Raw genomic sequence first — 23,858 nt, forward strand, 5'->3', positions numbered from 1 at the left:
AGGAGTCCCATAATAGGACGAAACGGCCGTCCAATGCTTCCAGGTTTTCCATGGTGGTCTAGCTTCAATTGACTCATGATTTCAACTATGAAAAATGGATACTCATTAAATAACTGAGAAAAACAAAAGGTTTGAAACTTACAAAAAAAATGAAATTGGAGATGTTAGCTTTAAATCATGTGATATTTTAAGTAAAATGAGTTGTGCTTCTTGATTGGTTATTCTATTGAGATGAAAAAAGTAAAGATAAAATCAAGTAACTAAGATCAAATCGTTTCCAGTGTATGTAAATTTCTACTAAATTACTGATCTATTAACATTTTAATTTACTATTAAATTTGTGTTGATAATTTTCTGAAACTGTCATTTTCAACTGAGTAAATTGATATAGTTTTATTTCTTTAATGAATTACTGGCAAATGAATTTTATACTGGTACAATCAAGGTGTGTAATCGATTGGCTAACCGATTAAAAAATATAATTTGGCCATGTAGAAGTATATTACTTGAAGTCAAGAAGCCAAATTTTCTAATTAAAAAAATACTGACATGGTCTGTTTTGTTAAAGTTGTGTTCTTTGAGCCAAACGGTTTAATCATCAAACTTTCACTTTTTTTTCAGACAGCATCATCAGGACGAACTCTTAAGTTTCCTGCTTATAACCTTGTCTAGAAAGCAAATTAAAGCTTTGGAATTGAACTGCCAAGCTTAGGAAACATAATTTCAATGAAATCTGCCCGAGCTTTAAATCTTCTTTAGCATCTCAAGATATAATCTATCTCAGATGTGATAAGCCATGAAATACTTTTCCAGTTTTTATATTTATTGACGAATTTACTATTTTCCTGGAATAAATATTGGCGCATTACTTTGTGATGAACTTGGAAGTTCTTGAGTTTTACAGGAAATATCGGTTTCTTGACTATCGTTGATCTACCCAAACTTATCGCTTGGTTGGTTTATATTGAAAAGAGTCAATTTGGTCTGAATACTTGACATGCTGCAGATATTACACTTGTTAAGTGATTCGACGATTTCGCTTTTAATATCCTTTTGAAGTTTATATTATATTGAGTAATCAGGTTGTTATAAAATTGCTTGTGCATCACTATTTCATGTCGACTTCGAATACCGTGGACAGGCTGGTTTCTTATTTTCATGGTAATTTGGTGTTTCAGTCCAAGCAAGGGGTTTCACTAACAAAACATAAACTGGCGAATTTGGTTCGGTTAAATTTTAAAGATGAAAAGTTATTTCTTAGATATTCTATTTCTCTTCGTTCAACTTCTATTTATATCTGGGAGGGAGGAAAATGTGTCCTTTCATATTTTAACTGTCATAGTTGACCTATATTGAGGAAAAAATTTATGATTCCTAGTTAAATTTATGACATTGATTTACACTTACGAATGGGTATATTAGCTCATGTGAAATAAACAAATAATAATAGACCAATTGTGATAATAGGTTTTATGATAATCAAAGTGGATTTCTTTCAGTTGTTAAATACGTTAATTACATTTAAAAGAAAGGGAAACTTGTTCGATGTTGTTCGCTTTTAAGAGTATCCTAGATATGAAATATTCCCCGTGATAATTTTAAATTTTGACTAAATATATGTAGTTTCATCGAAGTTACATTAGGTATAACTGCTAAATATCGTATTCGAAACTTTGAAAAAAAAGAAAACTCATATTTTGACTACAAATGTGCCAAAATGTAACAGCCTTACATACAATTAATTACATTATCCTTCCCAAGAGATCGGATAATTTAGGTCCATAGAAATTGGGACGTTTATAAACCAAACGCTTGTAATTAGGATAGGAAGTTACTTAGGAGGATATAAACGTGGAGTTTTCAAAAAATAGATAAACAATGTCATAAGAAAATAAACAGCATTTTATATTCATTACTTAAAAGTTAACGAAATATTTAGCTTTAATATCCGTAAATAACTTATGAGCTTCAATTTGTGCATCTTTTGCAACTTATTTCTTATAGACATGATAGCATATGAAGTTAAGAAGCACTTGTTACTCTGCCAAATCACTCAGACTTGGTTATAAAATGAGCTTTATATCTAGGAAACAGTATTACCACCTACTCAGATAAACTACTAAGTAAAAGAAGTGAATCAAATCTTTTAATATCTTGATAAACTGTTATGCTATATGGTCTCAATTCAGTCACTGCCACATTCATAACTTTTGACTAGTCATCTGTAAAGAGGAAGCAGGCCAAGATTATGTGAGAAACTTTATTCCCAAAAGTCAAATAATAATATCCCCACGTCATTCTTAGTCGCTGATTTCTAGAATAACAAGAACATGTTGACCGAGATGATGACTAGACTAATAGTCCACTCACTCATAATAGCCAGTCCATATTAACAGCCTTCTTGTCTAGTAACCTGGTGACAGCTTTGATCAGTACATCAGAGATAGCGAAGCGTTTAAGTAATTACATTCCATCTTCAAACTATGAAACAGTGAACATTAATGGGGAAATTCATTAATTTTTATTTGAATATTATAATAACTTACGGTCCATTTACAAATTTAACCCAAATCCATCTACGTTCCAATGGTTTATATGATCCAGACCCCACCTTTTGTGCTCGTAATCTAGTGACTGATTTTGATGGTATGATCGTTTCTTCTTGTTGTTGTGCCTGCGATTCAGAAGGTAATTTTTCACCAAGTAATGGTTCTTGCATATATTCTGAATGAATTATTTGTCAAAAAAATCAACTATATGAGACGTCATTTGAATTCTTAGCTGAACAGCTTATTTTCGAAAATAGAAATATTTCAATCACGAAGGGAATCGACAGATAAGTGAAGAAAATGAAATCAGTAAACAAACCTTTAAGTTCTTTATAAATGAGAAAATCACATAATTTACTGATTGAGAAACATTTTGTAGTCAAGCTACAGAACAATTCTAGTCTCAACGACGCACGGTTTTCAAACCCATTTTTACGTTGACTTGTTACAATAAAACAAAAAGGAAGTACTTGTTCTATGAAATGACGGAATTGCATAAATTTACAAACTTTCTAGACAAATGATTCATGGTAAAATCCCGATAACCTTGTTTTAAAAACAGCGAACAAATACATATCTAAGTAAATAACATTCAACCGTGATATTTTGATTTTAAAAACAAAAGTTCTGAACATGTAAACGCAGACATTATACGAATTACAGACAAAAATAAAAGCCGAAAAAATTGTGAACTGTAGAATTAAAGAAATTCTCTTTGACTCAGAGAAAAATTATTCCGTGAAAGATTTTTGTACAAACTTTCGGGAATACAACAGTTAAAACCAAAAAAGCAAACAAAAGTAGACCCTGACGTTAAAATATCTGGAAAGAGACACAAAGGAAGTTGAAATTTATTTCAACTGTGTCACAAGGCAAGCCCTCACATGGAATCCTGAAGGCCAAAGGAGAAGAGGAAGACAAAAGAACACATTACACCGAGAAATGGAGACAAATATGAGAAGAGTGAACAAAAATTGTGCGTCCTATTGACTTCCAGTGCTTCTTCCTGATTTCTTCCTCCGCCGTAATCTGGTTTGTTCTCTCTCACAGTAGTTTGTTGCTGATAGTGTCTGGTCAATGGATCCGAAGTATCTTGCGTAGACAACTGTTAATAAACACCTATATCTTCTGAATGATGGCTTCCGTGGTTCTCCGAGTTTCCGTCCCATACAGTAGTACTGTCTTGACACTTGTATTGAAAATTCTGACTTTGGTGTTGGTTGACAATTGTTTTGGGTTCCGGATGTTCTGCAATCGTAGATATGCTGCTCTTGCTTTACCGGTCTGCGCGTTCACATCAGATCCACTGTGTTCATCAATGATGCTGCCCAGATATGTAAAGCTTTCTTACATCCTCAAAAGCTCCATCAAGTGTGATTCGATTGGTGCATGTTGTGCTATGTCGGATGATCTTGCTTTTTCCTTTGTGTATATTGAGATTTACTGATGCTGAGACTGCTGCTACACTGGTCATCTTCTCCTGCATTTGTTGTTACGTGTGCAATGGAAGGGACAGATCATCTGTGTAGTTTAGATCGTCTAACTGCATCCCAGCTGTCCATTGTATCTCATGCTTTCACCCAGATGTTGACGCCTTCACAATCCAGTCAATCACCAGGAGAAAGAGAAAGGGTGAGAGTAAGCAACCTTGCCTGACACTGGTCTTTACTTCGAACGAGTCTGTCAGATGTCCTCCGTGCACAATTTTGCAGTTCAATCCACCATAAGAATTCCGTATGATGTTGACCATTTTGTCAGGCACGCCGTAGTGTCGAAAAAGCCTCCATAGTGTTGTCCTGTCTATGCTACCAAATGTTTTCTCGTAGTCAATGAATTTGGTGTAGGGTGGTGAATTCCATACAATTGATTGTCCCACAATGATTTGTAGTGTTGCGATTTGGTTAGTCCATCATCGGTCCTTACGGAATCCAACCTGTTAGTCTCGAAGTTGTGCGTCTACGGAGTCCTCCATTCTGTTTAACAAAACCCTGTTGAAGACTTCCTAGAATTGAGAGAAGAGTGGCGTTTTTGTAGTTCTCACACTTGCTGAGATCGCCCTTGTTTGGTATCTTGATCAGATGTCCTTCTTTCCAGTTTTTTGGTACTTGTTTTTCATCCCAAATCTTGCTGAAGAGAATGTTGAGTATCTACTATATCTGCTTTCACTGCCTCTGTTGGAACGTTGTCTGGTCTCGCTGGTTTACTGCTCTTGATTTATCTGGTGACCATGCTGATCTCTTCAATTGTAGATGGGCCACAATCGATTGGTAGGTCCGTGGGTGCTACTTCGATGTTGGGTGTGTTCAGTGGAGCTGGTCGATTCAAGAGTTCCTTAAAGTGCTCTACCCACCTGTTTCACTGTTATTCAATGTTGGTGATTACTTTCTCTTCCTTGCTTTTCACTGATCGTTCTCGTTTACGATAATTTCCAACGAGCTTCTTTGTTGTATCATACATTCGACTCATGTTTCCTTCTCTTGCAGCCTTTTCCGCCGTCATTGCTAAATCTTCTACATATTTACGTTTGTTGGCTTCGATGCTTCTCTTTACTTGCTTGTTTGCTTCTGTGTATTCAGCTTGTGCCTTGGCTTTCTGTGCTCTTGTTCGGCTGATATTGATTGCTGCTTTCTTGTTCCTCCTTTCTTGAATTTTATCCAGTGTATCGACAGTGATCCATTTCTTGTTATGGCGCTTCTTGTGGCCCAGAAACTCATGACATGTTGAAGTGATTACCTCCTCGGTCTCTTTCCAGTTGCTCTCCATAGTAGTTCCCTCTACACTGAGTAGGTCATGAAGAAGCCTAGAACCTATTGTTGGAGGCTATCTTTAATTCGTTGAGTCTGTCAGTATGTCGAAGAAATGCCGTATTAAACTTTTGTGATGCTATCCACCCCATTGTCCAGTGCTTTTTGAATTTCAGTTTCATCTTGGCGACCAGCAAGCGATAATCTGAGGCTATATCAGCTCCTCTCTTGGTGCTCACATCCTCTTTCGTCTGTTTGAACTTTTTATTGATGCAGATATGGTTGATTTGGTTCTGTGTAGTGTGATCCGGTGAAGTCCACGTGGCTTTGTGTATGCGTTTGTGTGGGAATATGGTGCCGCCTATGACCAATTTGTTGAAGGCACATAGGTTTGCAAACCTCTCATCTATTTCGTTTCTTTCTCCTAGTCCGTGTCGTCCCATGATGTTTTCATATTCGGTGTTGTCCATTCCAACCATGGTATTTAAGTCTCTCATCAGAATGGTAGAGTCTTTTGTTGGGCATTTCTCGACGATTCACTGCAGCCTATCGTAGAATTGATCTTTAACGTCTTCATCGTAATCGTTGGTAGGCGCATAGCATTGGATGACGTTCCTTGTAATGCCCTCTTTCTTTGTTTTGAGGGAGGCCTTGATTATTCTGGGTCCATGAGATTCCCATCCTATAAGTGCATTTTGTGCTTGTTTGGATAGCATCAGTGCAACGCCTTGCGTATGTGGATAATTTTCTTCTTCATGGCCGGAGTATAACAGCAGCTCTCCTGAAGCTAGTCTTTGTTGTCCAACCTGCGTCCGATGTGTTTCACGGATTTCAGGCATCTTCAGATTGTATCTTTATTTCTGCAGCAACTTGGATGACTCTCCTGGTCTCCCACATTGTCCGAACATTCCATGTACATATAAAAATTGTTGTTCTGGTTGTCAGAAGAGGCATCGACCTCGTCGCTTCCGAAGAATCTCGGCTTTCGCCATGAGGCGTAATCACTGTTCTAGATGAAGACCTTCTGACTCCCAGGACAGAGTCTAAATGGTTTGAATTATTTTTTCTGGTTAGCATTTTTTAGCGAGTTAGTTTTCTACGGGATGGGGTCACTAACTTCATGCTCAACCCTCCTCTTTTATCCGGGCTTGGGACCGGCAGTAGCCCTCGGAGGGTCTACAGGCGGAGTTTGAATAGATTAGTGTTACTGTTTGTATGACACTGGTTGACGCACGCTCATATCCTTTGGCGAATGTTATTTCCTTTAGGATTGCATAAAAGTCTCAATGACTAGTGTTGAAGAGCTCTGTTAGAAAGATATGGATTGGATTAACACATGTTCCGTTTAGGATTGTCCTGTGCCAGGCTGATTAGTCATTTTTTCAACCAACCAGCGCTAGCGGATACTTGGAGAAAACTCTAGAGTACTCTTCTGTTAAATTATGAATATATTGAAGTTTTTCTTATTAAGATTCACAATTCCATTTGATCGTGTTTGGTTGGAATACCATTACGTTCCTCTTCATCTGCGTTCTGATTTGGGGACATTTCGAGTGAAGTGTTCAAAGAATACTAAGCAATAAGAGTAGCTCGGTCGTAATGAGAGATATCATAACACGCACAAAACCAGAGTCCGGATGTTCGTTTTGATTGTCTTCAATCATCTAGCATTCAAACACAAATTGAATATAGGTTTCTTGCCGACAAATGTGAAACAAAGTTAGATCAATTAAACAATATCCTGACATAACTGTATCGTAAAAATGAAGGCTTTCTGAACTCAGTGGGACAGCATTATAGTTAGTCTTAATCGTGCATATACATGTATACATGTTGAAAATATATTTGACGTGAGTGACGATAAACTACCGGACCAATACAAAATAGTGAGAGAGGAAAGTGAGACAAAAAGTATATAACTAGAATGTATCTATCCCAATATATTGAGGGGATAGACGTGTGTCAAGCACATGTTTTTGCAACATTAGCACTGATCAACAAGATATATTTTTAATTATTAGTCTTAAAGCTATTATCAATATATGTCATTCAATGTTGTGGTTAAGTACATTACTAATGCTACTCATGCCTTGAATAATCGATATACTTATTGGATTTTGAATACAAGTCAGTTGGTAGATAATAATCCACTCATAATGATATCACATTAAATTCAACATTCAGTATAACTATTTTATTGAGGAATAAAGTAGTATTGAGTCTCTTCAACGAAATTTACTGATGGATTATTATTTGAAATATCTGAATAATGCATTGGAAAAAGGATACTGTGAACTAAAAAGCGGTAAAAAAAACTAGTATATATTTCAATTTATCTATGAAAAGGATCGGTTACAGTATTTAATATGGTCTTTGTAAAATTATATCCATTAAAACATTACCGGTAACTAAATTAATATTATACAACTGAGCCTGTTATGTCTCTTTTCTGCTTAAGCCTCATTAGATAGGAATCTGTTAACGCAGTTGACTGATATCGTAAAAATTACGTTAAAAAATGAAATGTCTTAGTCCATTCCTTAAGTTACCAGCCAGAACCCCGAGAAAAGTACCTTACATTATTTTGCATTATTCAGGCTGTAAAACCCAAGCGTCTATATGCACGAAATACAAGACTATGATGGACCATAAATAATAAATCACACGATAGGCTGAGGAGTCCCATAATAGGACGAAACGGCCGCACAGTGCTTCCAGGTTTTCCATGGTGGTCAAGCTTCAATTGACTCACGCTTCCAACTATGAAAAAGTTTATAATTGATTAATAGTAACATGTGAATGGAAAAACGTATGACAACAGTTAATGAGTCAAATGAAAGCTTACAGATAAGACAATATCAACATACTACAAATCAATTATTTAACAAACAAGTATATGCTGATTTACTAGAGAATAGCTTACAAACGTTCCTGTTTTAATTTTCCCGTTCATTCATAGTGGAGTCGAATCAATGTGAGTTTTTAGGCGGTGTATTACAAAAGTGTTTCCATTGCTTTGACTGTTGAATTAGTCATTTTGCTGAATTCTTCAAAAGTGCTCAGCTGATCCTATACATTATTCAAGTAGTCATGACTGATGCTGTAAGTTAAACGTATTAACTGCTAAATCCTAACAGGCTCATTCAAAATATTCAGTTGACAAAAAATCCACTAGTGAATGCTTCCTAAACTGAATATGAGATAATCGAAAGCAAAGTTGATTTTTTCCAACTTCATAATCAACTTTACCATAATTTATTTCCGATTTGTTTATACCCTTCGCTTGCTGAAGAATAAATGTAGTTTTCTTATGTAAGTTCATTATCCATAATGTGGAGTCCCTATTTTCAAATTGCGAACAGTAGTCAACCAGGTTAATATTACATAACTAAAAACAGTTAACATAGAGTAAATATTTATCGGTGATCGATGATTTGCCGCATTTCTTAAGATAGAGTCGAAATCATCACCACGTGACTGAAATATACTACAGTATAATGAGAACAATATTAAACATAGGAATACCTAATATAAATCAGTTTTTTTAAAGCCCAATGTTCAAATTATAAATAAATTACAAGAGATCATAATTTGTACAAAATTATAAAAATTTAGCTTTACTTTTAAGCTATGATTTCAACATACGCTTTGCTACTTGGAAGTTGAAAAATATTCAGTTATAAAAACATTTCTTTAGTTTGACTATAAAGATAATTCCTTAGGATAACTATTCAATACTGTGAAATATAGTGTAACTTGTTCGAACCAAATACCTAAAACCGTTTATCACCCGAAACTATCTCCACATATTCATTCTGTTTGATCGGTGGATCACAGCTTTCACTTTCACGGTTGTTCAAATCACCATGACTGAAAGTCACCTCGGCTCAAGTTGCCATACTACATTAGCACAGATAGATCAGATTTTCCGCCCTAATACCTAAGTAGTAGAGTTAGTAACAGAATGAGCAGTGATATAAAAAACTAGTGATCGGAGTTACAATTCAAGAAAATATAAAATAGTGAAAAAAACAGACAAAAAAATATGAGGAATTCAAGAACTCTGGATTAGCGGAAAGAAAAAGAACGGATGCACCAGAAAAATTGCAAAGAATTCTTAGCCACATCATTGATAACTTCTAGCCATTGGTTACATAAATCGGAACAGTGTCGTCTAAACTTATTAACATAGCTCGGCCTAATTGTTAGCGAGTTCATAGAACACTCACTTACATCAACCTGTAACTCTTCCTGAAAGAGTATATGTCACCCACTAACATTCTCTAACCAACTCTGTTCTAGGCTCTCCTTTTCTGTTCTTTCTCGTTGCAATTCATTCTCTTGATATCTGTTTACAACTCTCAAAGCAATGTGTTCCTCGGTCTTCCTCTTTTCCTTTTACCTCCAGAATTCTGAGCTAGCTCGTGCCTCGTGATGCAGTTTGGTGATTTCCTTAATGTATGTCCTATCCACCTCCAAAGTCTTTTCCTAATCTCCTCCTCAGCTCGAAGCTGGTTTGTCCTCTCTCACAGAAGGCTGTTGCTGATGGTATCCGGCCAGTGAATGTTGAGTATTTTGCGTAGACAACTGTTTATAAATACTTGTACCTTCTGACCATGGTTGTAGTAGTTCTCCAATTTTCAGCTCCGTACAGTAGGACTATCTTGACGTTCGTGTTGAAGATTCTGATTTTGAAATTAGTTGAGAGTTGTTTTGAGTCCCACATGTTCTTCAATTGTAGGAATGCGGTCCTTGCTTTGCCCATCCTCGCCTTTACGTCTGCACCAGATCCTCCTTGTTCATCAATGATGCTACTAACCAAGTACGTGAATGTTTCCACATCTTCCAGAGTTTCTCCATCAAGTGTAATTGACTTGGCGTTCTCCGTGTTGTATTTGAGGATCTTGCTTTATCCTTTGTGTATGATGAGGCCTATTGATGCAGAGGCTGCTGCCACATTAGTTGCCCTCATCTGTATTTGTTCATGTGTATGGGATAGGAAGGCTAAGTCATCTGCGAAGTTCAATTTGTCTAATTGATTCTGAGCTTTCCATTGGATTTCTGTGCTTCTTGTTAGATGTCGATGTCTTCATAATGCAGTCAATCACCAGAAGAAAGAGGAAGGGGGAGAGTAGACAGCCTTGTCTGGCTCTGGTCCTTACTGGAAATGCATATGTTAGCTGTCCTCCATACACTACTTTGCTCTACAGTCCGTCGTATAAGTTCTGGATAATGTTGACAATCTTCTGAGGAACTTCAGAGTGTCGAATAAGTTTCGATAATGTTCTCCCATCCACACTATCAAACGCCTTCATATAGTTAAGGTAGTTGATGTATGGTGATGAGTTCAATTCAGTTGATTGTTCAACGATGATCCGTGGTGTCATGATTTGATTTATGAATGACCGATCCTTACAGAATCCAGCCTGTTGATCTCGCAGTTGGGCGTCCAATGAGTCTTCCATTTGGCTCAACAACACCCTAGTACTGATAGTAGTGTGATGCCGCTGTAGTCCGCTCGCTGGCTGAGATCTCATTACTTTGGTGTCTCGATGAGTGGTCCTACTTTATAGTCGGTCGGCACTTGTTTTTCATCTCGAGTATTTCTGAATGAGACTTAGAGCGCCTTTGCAGTTACTTCCATATCTGGCTTCAGTGCTTCGGTTGGTATGTTGCCTGGTACTGCTGTTATCCCACCCTTGATTTGTCTGATGGCCATGCTGATCTCTTCAATTATTGGTAGAGTAACATCTGTAGGGAGGTGCAAGTGTGTCAGCAGTCATTGAGTGTACAGTTCCTATTTACCTCAACCTCGTCTTCATCTCCTACTATTTTAAATACCAGTTAATTATATTTGACACTTGTAAGGTTGTGTAATGTTAGTTATTTGGCAGTACTTTTTAAGACTCAGTCTAGTTAGTTCTACACATGATTTTCACTTTTCAAAATTTTATATTCACGCAATGTATAGATAGATATTTCTTAGTGTAAACTATTGGAGTTAAAAATCTGAGTTTAATGAAAGATCGACGGAACAAGTACGTGTATCTGCTCAAACTGCAAATTATCTCATTTATAAAATGGGAGTATTTCTTGAAATTGATTTATTGAACAGTTTTATTTCTGCACGAAACGAGTGAGAAATTATAAAACAAATAGGGAGGAAGAATTTTTTTCTAAATTATCAGAAGTACAAAAATTTTTGTTTACATGAATTTTACTGGTTTATCAAACCTGTCTGTCTAATATTTATCCCTAACATGAATGTCATTCTAATTGACTTTTCCTATTGATTAATTATAGCCTCAATGTTAATACCCAAAATCGTATGAATCAGTCAATAAATAATTCTTAGTAGCCATTTAAACAATTTTAACTGGTCATAAATTCCCGATTAACATTGAACATTTTAGAAATTGATGAAATCGTCAAAATGTGAAGTCAACAGAAGCTTTCAATAACTCGTTCTTTCTAAACTCGAATCCAATGGTATTTACTGTCTAGGTTTTACAAGACAGATTTCAAAATTATCAGTTCTATCGATTAACCACGTTCATTATAAGCTACAGTTCGCCAAAATTCTTTATTTGAGAGGTTCCACCATAAAATGATTTCGAATGACCATTCACAAACTACTAAGTTGAATAGCTATAATCCACTACTCCTAATTAGTTCATTTCAAGGAGGACATTTTAAAAATTTCTAATGACTATCTATACAGTATAATTTGGACATATTCAACCCACATTGGCTAAACTTCAAATTTTCAGTCTATTGTTCAATAAATAAAAATTTTCTGAACACTAAAATCAAAAATTTTTTTTAGTAAACTGTTGGTAGAATCTAAATTTTACTAAATCTGGGTAATTTGAATAGTTTGAAATTTCAGCCAATCTTTATTTCGAATAAACAATCTTAATATTTTTAGAGAATCTAAACTACACAATCAGTTAACTAGTTAGAAATCGAGCAATTGTTTCGAGAAATTAAGCATATTTCTTAAGCTTCTCACTTTAACTGTCTCCTGAAATAAGAGACTTGGGGTTGGGTGATGCAGTCCTTAAATTACTAAGAAACCCATAACCATGGATATATCATAATAATAGGTTTATGTTACAATTTATCATTCAGAATTTCTCAGTTTGAATATCTTTAGTTGGTATGCACTTGTGATAAATATTATACAGAAGCAAACTGAATCACTGAAACCAACAGATTTAGCACCATGTACGTGCATTGTATATAACTGTATTAATACCAGCTTCAAACTTGGTGAAATACAAGAAAAAGCTCGATATTATATACATAGTTTTTCCCATACTTCCAAATGGAATCAAATTCAAACAATCATATCTAATGCATAATAAAAGACTTTTGGACATATCAAATTCTTGTGCAATAGATTTTCAATTAATAAATAATTCAGTGGTCGGAATACTTGGTAAGTCACGTTAAAGCCCAAATCCATACTGCAGTGGATGTACCCTTACATTAGGAAGACCAATTTATGGTGTAGTACAAAATTACAGAATGTTTTGCGAAAATACGAAAACCATACATTAAATTTCTGTTCTTCTCAATTCGATTTTCTCAACTTCGATCTTCTCAGCACAAAGGACCAGTCTACTATCTAACAGGTTAAAGTCTCGTTCGTTATCGGAATTAACCAGACAAATCGCTCCACCAACTAAGAACGGCCATAAGTAGTATACACCACAATACCAATGATTACACGTAACCAATGATTTATTGTTACGGTTTCATCAATCGATGTTTCCAGAAGAAACCTTTATCATTGGGGAATATTGGACATTTTAGTGAACTGATTTGTTATTCTCCTACTCCTATAACCTAGTCAATTGTAAAATCATAAAATGAGGATCTGCAATGTCTCAAAGCTCTCAAGGTATCACAACATTGTTTTAATAAAAACATTAGTTTCACATCTAAGTACGTCACTTGTTTCCAAAGATTCTTGATAAGATCAGAAACAGAGATAAATATTAAAAATACATTTTTTTAAAGACTTCATATTTGATGATGAACTGATAAAATATTACATATTCCTTATTGGTTAAATTATAGTTTTAGCTGAGTGAAATAGTTGCTGAATACCTACGATTACTGAATACCATTTTACAAAGACACATAGATCATTGGTTTTCTCGATGGAAGCTATCCAGGAGTTAAAATTGATGAGTAAAATTTTTTTCTTTTAAATTAGAAATATAAAACATTTCGTAATAATTGCTTATGTAGTACGGTAACGTTAGGATATCAAAAGCTGGTTTGCTTTTAAAAAATTTGAAAGTTAAATGTTCGGCATAAGAAAAGTATTCGGTACATATTCGCTATTCTGTGATACAAAACACTTGTCGAATGTAATCTGATCATGGTCAAAATTACTTTTTGATCTTGTCACAGGATTATTAAACTGTTATATCCCGATGAGAAGAATGAATGGTAACTGTTGTAATCTATTTCTGGACTAGTATTACACATATATTTTTATTGTATGATTGTCAAGCAACTAAACTATCCGTATTCGTGTTCCTCTCATTATAAGCTTTATTTTGACCTATGAGCTATTATTATACGATTTACCATTCTTGAGTAATATCCAGTCAATTAATTACTGCCTCCCATATTCACAGCCACATTTGGCCGAACCTTGTACAAATGTTATTGTCTATTTTATGGTACGATGTGGTCTGTTTGATTGGTATATAAACTCAATATGTTTAAAATATAATGATTCATACTGCAGAGGCTGTTGTTGGAGTTCTGGACTTAACAGGCAGGGCTAGGCGGGAATCAAGGGCCGATAAGGACTCTAGACTGCTCGTACGGGTTTTATGCGTCAGTGGTCCGATCGATAATTCACTGTATTGGCGGCATCGTCAAGTCATATTTTGATTGAGACACAAACCTACAAGATATAACATAAACAATTTCAGAAATTCAACTAAACTACTTACTGCCTGAGAGTAGATAATCCTGATTTAATTTGTCAGCCATATCACCGTTGTCTTTGTTTGAATCATCCGTCAATCTATTCGCTAATTCTTGTTCTCCATCAAATTCTATGTTCTCATTATTTTCATAATTCCCAGATAAACGTATCATTTGCTGAATGTTTTTACTGAAGTGATCTAATTCTTCATTGTTCTTCATTTCTGCATTCTTTCCCTTATTAATAGGATTATCAGTCCACCGATTATAGTCATTGTCATTATTCATATGTTCATATGAATTTTCAGGAAAATAATAAGGTTTTATAGTTTTCAGTGGGTTGCTAAGCATAAAATTTGGATATCCACGATTTTTCCTTACATCACGTTTTACATACTGACTATGAAATTGACCATCAATATTATCACCATCCTCTATATCATACTGGTATAAACAAAACGATTTGGGATCAACAAAGATTGAATGAGATCTGTAAATCAAACAGTAAATGTAACACTTTTTATAATGTTCTGATGTATAAAAATAATAGTTTCGAATTGTGATAAGAATTTACTAAATATCTCAACTGAAACAGTATGACTAAAATATCGCCATCTGCAGTTCATATCAGTAAGTTATATTCAAATGTAATGGATAAAGCACCATACTGCCTGAATTATATTCTGTTCAGCAATTTCCATTTTTGATAAATACTATATGAATAAAAAGCCTTCGGCGATAGACACATAATCTAAACACAAACTTTTATGTATACTGAAGCATTCTATTTGTGCTTGAATAAAGATCAATTGCATTCAAGTGCGAAGAAGTAAGCGTTGAATGATTAGCTGAACAACTTTGGTCAGCAAACCCATGGCTTTATACAAAGAAGATAAGTAAAATATGGTGTAAACAAATAAAATTAACTCAAAAATTACTATTTTTTCTTCATGCATTTGGAAAAAAAGCAGTAATCTTACTCATTTATCTGCATTACTGTCAGTGACAGGGTTCAACTACGTCAAAAAGTCTCAGAAAGAAACACCGAAGGTATTAAATTTGTTGTAGGGATTGATGGTGCTGTTTCAGAGCTATGGAGAAGTATCAATTCTCTTAGAGTTCCAAATTATTTTTTTCGACCAGTTCCATCCGTCGTCAAACTTCGATTTCAGATCTACTGTTAACTTTTTCCAGCCACCATCAAAATGATACAAAAGTTCAAAAGTATTAATCACTCAATTTTGGCCTACTAATTATGAAGAAAATTACTCAAATAGAGAAGTGAGATGTGATGGATTCCATCAGAAAATGGGTTAGTTTTATTCACAATCGAAGAGAATCTAATTGAAAGACACTAGGATTTGATGGTATCTGATTTCCCACATCTACTTGTGAGTTATTTTTTTCTATCCTATATAGTAGGGAATTTAATTTTTCTCAACATCCAAAATAATTTTTTTTATCAGCTTTCTAATAAATTATAGTTTACTAAACACAAAACCATTTAATCTCGTTCATTAAAACGATAAGTAAAAATCAAAGTTTCACCGTCCTTGAGAAATTAAGTCAACCGTTCCATTGATTGTTTTTTTTATCGAGATATAATAACGATTGTAATAATGATAAAAGCGTCTTATATGAGACAATCGGGAAACTATAAAGGCTCAAATTAGATAAGTTAACATAAAAATGTTCTCGTCAAGAAGCTTTGTATAATCGGCTTTCTGTATTTCATGCAAAATTTGAAAGGTTCTGCTTGAATGATCTGATTAGCAAATATCAATTAATTTCATGTTCAGATCACCAGCTTCCACCAATGTTTAAACTTCAAGAAATTATATTTAGTCCCTGATTTGGACAACACTACATAGCATTATTCCATATACTATATTTGATTTAAAAATCTATCAAAGTAAAGTTATGAGTCAGCAAGCGTAAAACCATTCTGATCAGGAGAAAATTGCATAGCATTTAATGATAACCCACGTTTATGTGAAAGCTAAACATTTTGAAACATGAAAATACTGTCTGCAAACATTTATCAAACTTTTCAGAACTGAGACATTTTTCTGAGTATTACGTTTTATAAAGCAACACCAGCACATCTTTTCCCCAGTTCAATTTATTCGTTTGAGAACCCTGAAAAAAAGTTTTCAGTGACAACGTTTCTAGATGTACTAGTTTTGACACATAGTTGATTTAATCGACAGAATTGTTAATAAAATAAACGATCATGTAAGTCATTCACATAACAGAAATCCTTCTGAACCAGGAGAGATATATAATTTTAAATTTCGAAATTGATAACGTTAGTTTACCCGATTTACTACTGGGAGTCACATAAGATACTCCCACGCATCTGCTGAGTATTCTATCAATGATAATCCGAGTAAGACATAAAATCTGTTGTAATCAGCAAACTATTATTAATGATTGTCGATAACATTTAAAACTGCATAATTATTTTTTATTTTGTAAGCATTATCCTTTTCACTGGAAATCTATTGTACAAACTCTTAACAAAGATGGATGCTCAAATAGACTAGTACATGAATCTAGACATAAAATTTTGCATATAAAAAGAGGCGATTTATAATATCTGGATGAGCGAGAAGTAATCAACCCAACTGAGGATGTTAGGTGCCGGACGGAATAAGAGAAATTTACGAAAGAATTGTGATCTGATGCACTTTCTCGACTTCATAGCAGCATTTGACTCTATAGATCAAGAGGTTCTTTGGCAGTGTCTGTCACTGAAAGGCGTACCTCAGAAGTACAGAAACCTTATAAAGGCTCTTTACTCGAACACTTCCAGTCAAGTGAGAGCTTATGGCGAACTGCCCTCTAATTTTACAACCTCAAGTGGTGTCCGACAAGGCTGTCCACTATCCCCATTTTTGTTTAACTTCATTATGGAACTACTGTTGGAAATAACGCTCTCGTCGACTGAATTTTCAGGAACTGATTTCCTACCAGGAGGTCCACTTATCGACTTAGAATACGCAGATGAAATAGTCCTGTTTGGTGGAGACGCTGACAAAATGCAGAGTCTTCTGTTAGCACTGAGTAACAATGCCAGGATATTTGGGATGCGTCTCTCCCCCTCTAAATGTAAATTGTTACTCCAGGACTGGCCTGCGTCAACACCTGAACTAAGGATAGGGAGTGAAGTAGTCGAACGCGTCGACAACTTCACTTATCTTGGAAGTCTGATCAGCCCTAATGGGTTGGTGTCTGACGAAATCTCAGCACGGATTCAAAAAGCTCGTTTGGCTTTTGCCAACTTACGTCACCTATGGCGAAGACGAGATATCTGTCTATCAATTAAGGAACGAGTATACTGCGCGGGAGTTCGCTCTGTTCTACTTTACGGCTGTGAAACATGGCCATTAAGAGTAGAAGATACTCGTAAGTTACTAGTATCTGACCACAGATACCTTAGAAATATTGCTCGCATCTGCTGGGATAACCGGGTAAGTAATAGTGAGGTCAGACACAGGGTATTAGGGAATAATGGAAAGTCAGTTGATGAGGTTGTGAATCTTTATCAACTGAGATGGTTGGGCCACGTGTTACGTGTGCCTGAACACCGATTACCACAACGCGCTATGCTGACTAGTATCAGGGATGGTTCGAAGAGAGTTAGGGGCGGTCAAACCAAAACGTGGCATCAGTGCTTGAAATCACTATCTTCTGGTCTGAGCCATGTTGATAGATGCAGACTACTTGGTTGTGGTCCGCGTGATCATCGTAACCAATGGTTGGAGACTCTGGGTGGCATAGCTCAGAATCGATCACAACGGAGTAGGTGTATACACTCTTTATCTTCCTTTAAAACTTGAGATTAAAATTGCTTCATATCTGTCTTTCTTCCTGTACTATATCCTTATATACAACCTTTCTTTTACATATTACCACCACTAAATTAACTACTTCTATGAATTCCGTACTCATCTTGTTGTGCTAATGAGGCATGACAACTTGGACCGATGCATATGTGTACCTAGTCCTACGTTGTAGCTGACTGATCTGATGAACGAAACTCATTTCATAGGTTAAAATGTTATTTTCTAGGGCATTAGCTAACATTCTATACTACACAATTGTGATCATGAATTACTTTAGGAATTTCTACCAAATATTTGTTATGATCTCCTCTCAAAACAGTCATAAAAACCTGTGTTAGTAAAACCTGAATATCCAAAATCATGGTAGTCCATGAAGTAGATTCATCATTTTTAAGTAAGATATGCAGAACATAAGCGTTATTTGCTTTTGAGAATGGGTGTCAGCTTTATTTATAAATTTATATTAAACTTGATCTTGAAAATGTATTTGAACGCACATATGCTTTTTACTTAAAATTTAGTTAGAAAATTCGAATTAATACACTCACTACACACTTCATTCATTGTACTATAACCTACACGTTAACATTTATTTAGAACAGCTTATAAGTTTATCGAGGCAATACGCACAGTATGCACATATGCCAATTAGAGACTGACCAGTTGCAGTCCTAAACACATCGATGGGAAGATCCAAACAAACAATACTAAGTGAATTCAAGCTTATAAGTTTGTTCTAATAACCACAAAGTATAAAGAAACAGATATAGAATATGTTCGATTGTCAATCTCATTGAACTATTTACTAGTGATAATTATCTGGGTGTTTACAGACATTTATACTTTCTTTGTCAGTGAAATAGTAGCTTTGAGGTAGTGAATACCTGCATGTTAGATGGATAATTTGGGTCAAATTTTGTTCTCCAAGCTAGATGTTTATTCGTGAGGCTATCATTGTTTTTTTCCAAACAGCACCATCAGAAGAAACTTCTGGAAGAAGTGAGCAATTCGGATTTCCCCAAACATGACTTGTCCCGTTAAACCCAATCTTGGTTGGTGATTTTTTCCTTTACCTTGTCATTGTCCGCATACTGACCCGGTTAATCTCCCGCTTTAACCTGATTATTGATTCTATATCTGTCCATGACCTTTCTAATTGGTTGATAAATTATGTCAGTGTTAATTGATTGATGATTTATTTTAGTGCACGTTTCTAAACATTTTCTGGTATACCTTATATGTCCTCTATTTAAAATCCTAACAATTTTCCAATCAAACCTATTTCCACGATTGTACACGTGAATTAATGTAAGCGGGGATAAATCATGGCTTTTGAATGCTAGTCGGCATTTATGCTTACAAAGATGTTCCTCGTTAATCTTGGTAAATAACGCTGTAATGTGGGATGGTATCATTACTTCGTCGTTGTTAGCTTCAATCTGAATAATCTTATCCAAAAATAGCGTGAGAGATTCAAGGAAGTAATTGAACCAATCCATCAAGTGTTTTGATATTCTTGAACTTTCTTCTGATAAATTGCACATTATGGTTCCACAGAGTGACACGTTCGGTCTGAGTAGTTTCGTTTCACTGTAGGATCAAGAGAGAACTGGTCCACTAGATTGCATTCGCCATCGATTTTGTTTTGATATCTGTCCTACTTTGTGAAGCTTGTTTAAAATACTTTAGATCGGGTTTTCCGGATTTTCGATTGGATCCTCTTTATTGATCTGTATGTGTTTTGATCAACATTTAACTTCGTGGCTTTCCTGAAATATTTTTTATCATCGACCATCAGTACAGTGCATCCTTTGTCCGTTTGAACTATGAAAATCACTTTTGTAGTTCTCAGTCTCTTTACAGATTTTTTCTTGTGCAATCAGTTAAGTGTTATCTTTCTTACATCTAGTTATAGATCTTATTTCGCGCTATTTCTTGTCTCTCCCCATATTTTAAGTTATCAGTCTAGTAAGACAAAGAATTTCAGTTTAAAGCTTCACTTGTGTTGTAGTTTAAACCATTTTGGAGTAGGTCCTACGTTGTCGCTGACTGACTGACTGAGGTGCTTTTCCATACTTGTCAGATTTTCTCAATAAATTGACTTTATGATCGTCTTTTCAGTGATTAGTTTTGAAACCCCAATGAGTCTTTTCTTGAGGTAGTTTATTTTTTTATACCTGCACCTTCTGCTTGTTATTTCAATCACCGTCGTTCAGGCGTGAGTATTTCCGTCCATAGTTTTTAAAAGATCTGTAAGTAATAGGATTATTTGGTCAGTCATATTTCAAATAACTGATCAAGTAGGTGTATTGATGTGATTATTCGTCACCCTGTACGCAACCAAATATATCAGTAATCATTAAATTCTTAGTAATATGTCAATATACTGATTTTATTTTCAAGTAAACAGATGTCGAATTTGTAACAACATACATCAAAATAAATCTGATCAAGATCTTGGGTTTGCTTTAGAATTCTGAAGTTTTAGATAGTAATGGGTGGCTTTTCACAACAAGAAACCATAGAATTGATTGGATAAGTAATAAAATTGGGGGGAAAACGTTATGGTTGAAGTGCTTAAAGAATTGCACAAGGAAAAGTTGATTAACTTTACGTAGTTTAGCTATAAATTGCTTCACACAAGTTTATATTGATGGATGCCTTTGCAAAAATAACCACCTTCTTAATGATTAAGTGATAGCATTAATGATATATTTGTAGATCACTTCTTCTCAAGGCAAAAGTTACTTACAAACAGGACGTTATCACTGAATTCAAGACCTCAAAATGTTAAACAATATGAAAGATCTATCAGAAGAACATCTAATCCAAATAATTGTATTTTTGGAATAACATTTTGTCTGAAAAAGAGAGTCTCATTAGACATTTCGAAAATGTATCTTCGATATAAAAGTTGGAAAACTGCGTTCCGATTGCGTCAGTTAAAAGTGGTGTAAATTTATCTGGCTTTCTATATAAACAGCTTACTCACTATCTTTAGCTTATAAAGAAAATACCAGGTTATTTGGTCTTAATATTAGCTTCAGGTGTCATCTTTTTGAATATTCAAACACAATCTATTGCCACTTAAGTGTTAAGAACTTAATTACTTTCCTATATGCGTGATCTAAGTTTTGTTACCGTAATCTCGTAAGAACTACAACGGTACACCTTTGGTGTTTATATGGACCAGTGATTCCTTTGTACTTCACGACTGTTTGATTTTGAATTGCAAGTGAAATACATTGGTTTGTGCTCACCTACTACTTCTTGATTACATAATTTGACTGCAAACATTTGTCGGAAATTTCACACTACCGTAAATCAAATTATTCTCACATCTATATTTTCGTATGTCGAAACAGTGACTAGATAGATTTAAAATATTACTATACACGGAATGTGTCAGTTAAATAAGCAAATAGTATGCACCTAAAGTATAAAACAATGTTCCAGGATGAAAGTATACAAATGGTGTTTTTTCCAGACGATTCAGCCTAAACTTGCGCAAAAATCATAAATGGGTCAAATAAAAATTGTAAGCCCATAACACTAACAGATCATGAAAAAAATTAGCCACTTTGCTTCGTTTTTAAAACAAAATATTGATCTCCAAATAAAAAATGTACATTAGGTGTAAACACCTGAATTCAAACCCGCTTACTCATACTCCAGAATCATTGCTCTCAATAAACATTGAAGAGTTGTGTCAGCCCAGTTGTATTTTTGTGGTTTATTAAACAAAGGAAGAGATTTCAGTTTGTACATTTGTGAGTAGCCAGCATCAAATAAATGATCCTGAACATTATCAGGAACACACCTTCCGAAGAGAGAATCTAAAACTCCGTAACAGATAAATGTCACTCACCATTGTGACATATCTCCCCAGTCAGACACACTTCTTGGTACAGACAGCCTTCAAAAACATATGTGAAATAATTTTTTGAACTTTTGCTTACCAATGTAACCACCATTTAATAAAACATCCCTAGAACTAAAGCCTGTGTTGTGTCTCACAACAATCATAACTATTGGTATGATTATTGACCATATTCGTAGACAATGCATTAAAATTTATTAATTCATCTGCAGCAATTCAAAAGTAACACCTTTTAAAAGTTAGGAGTTCATTCAAAACAATACATAAAAACAAATCAGTAGACATTTTGGCTACAAATCCTTTGACTGATGCTCAAAACTTTTTGAACATCTTTTTCTTTGCTGATTCATTTTTTTGCTTTCATCTAATATCTTTTCATTCACTCATTCTCCGAACATGGTGATTTAAAGTGATATGCAGAAACTCAAAATGTGAACATTTTTTGTAGTCTTCCCACACTAAAATTAATTAATCGGCCTAAATCAATAATTTTCGCAAAAGAACACTGAATTTAACCTACAGCAAGGTAAAGATTATGAAGATCTTGGACGACACTGACGCGCGCTTTTCGAACGGGAAGTTTAGTCCTAACGTGATTTACATTTCTCAAACTTTCGCTGTATTCTTACGCAAAAAGTACCATTTTCGATCTAAAGAATCTATTTTGAGCTATACGTTTAGTGGATTGCTTCTTTTTTTGTGTTTCACTCAACTTAATAGTTAACTTAGGTTTTGCCTCAGCTCACTATCGGTTTTTTTTAGTTTTCATGTAAAGACTAGCTTTTAGCTTATCGTTAACCGTTTTTATCCAGTTTTGCCAGTTTTTGCGTACTGTGTGTTTTTTTAACGGTCCTATATCCACTGCTTGTATTTTTAAGACAGTCTAAATCATTAGCCATGAAAAATTCATGCAAAGGCCTGGTTACCGTTTCGCTGTTACGTCTGGCATGCTATGTGACAACTGCAAGGGTTGGTTCCACGAAGCGTGTACAGATCGAACAGCAGCAGCCTATAGCAGACTCAGCAAGTCTGATCGTAGGTGGGTATGTGTTACGTGCAACACTGATACCGTAGTTATGCTGGGTACCATCATTACTTTACTAACAGGCAAGTTGTCTAAGAGTTTGCTAGATGACAGTATCGTGACGGGTAAAGAAAACTGGAACGCGCAGGGCAAATAAGAAAATGGATATTGATAGGTTGGCTATCGATGGTGCAGGTAAAAGCACGAGTGATGACGTGCTGAAACTCAGCACCATCTTAACATCGACGGTGATCGACTCCCTCAGTAAACTTGGGTCCCCCAGGAAAGGGTCCTTGAACGAGACAGTGGTTCCCGAAAACCCTGTGGGTGGTTGGACACACATTGACAGGAGTGAAAAGGCCCAAGCGTCCCCGCCGAAGCTGAACATCCCAAGTACCATGCGGAAATCAGTTAGTGACTTGGCCGCACATTCTACACCTAAGACTGTCCGCCCGGTGATCACTGAGCCCAGGAATCGAAAACGCGCTTCGACATCCAAACAACAAGGTATCAAACCTAGGCGCCCTGGAAAACCTGGGAAATCAATTACGGTTCGTGACGACTTTGTCATAATCATGAACCTTGTTGACAATTCCGACCTTCCTCTCAGTATGCAGGACAAAAATGATAGGATGCTCTGGGGAGAATTGAACAGGAGGCTTGAACTCCCTAGAATAGAGACTTTGACCGTCACACGGCTCACTCGGGGGAAGGACTCTAACCACCTAAACCACCTGAGGCTGTTTCGTGTTACACTTAAGAATGCCTCCGACGTTGAGGACGTCCTGCTAGCCAGTCACTTACTGAAATCCGATGGGAACGTAAGAATACTGCCCGACATACCGTATTCTGAACGAAATC

The 23,858-nt window shown here is 35.5% G+C and overlaps 1 protein-coding gene across 2 annotated transcripts in view; it reads right to left on the reverse strand.

Moving 5' to 3' along the window:
* Smp_150220.1 (putative receptor protein tyrosine phosphatase n,(ia2)) overlaps positions 1 to 22,207 on the reverse strand; it is a gene marked incomplete at its 3' end in the record, with an annotated part of 43,879 nt that extends 21,672 nt beyond the window's left edge. Inside the window, exons 1-7 of one of the 2 annotated variants that reach the window (XM_018799326.1) lie at positions 22,053 to 22,207; positions 21,962 to 22,009; positions 21,758 to 21,929; positions 15,226 to 15,429; positions 14,272 to 14,735; positions 2,547 to 2,724; positions 143 to 223 (exon numbers count right to left, since the gene is read on the reverse strand). In XM_018799326.1, coding sequence (XP_018651125.1) covers positions 143 to 223; positions 2,547 to 2,724; positions 14,272 to 14,735; positions 15,226 to 15,239 — 737 coding nt within the window. In that variant the 5' untranslated portion in view covers positions 15,240 to 15,429; positions 21,758 to 21,929; positions 21,962 to 22,009; positions 22,053 to 22,207. The remainder of the gene's footprint in view (positions 1 to 142; positions 224 to 2,546; positions 2,725 to 14,271; positions 14,736 to 15,225; positions 15,430 to 21,757; positions 21,930 to 21,961; positions 22,010 to 22,052) is intronic. The other variant, XM_018799325.1, reaches the window with a different exon arrangement.
* Positions 22,208 to 23,858: the final 1,651 nt, after the last annotated feature.

The sequence above is a fragment of the Schistosoma mansoni genome, chromosome 3, assembly GCF_000237925.1.
Source record: "Schistosoma mansoni strain Puerto Rico chromosome 3, complete genome".
In the NCBI taxonomy this organism is placed as follows: domain Eukaryota; kingdom Metazoa; phylum Platyhelminthes; class Trematoda; order Strigeidida; family Schistosomatidae; genus Schistosoma; species Schistosoma mansoni.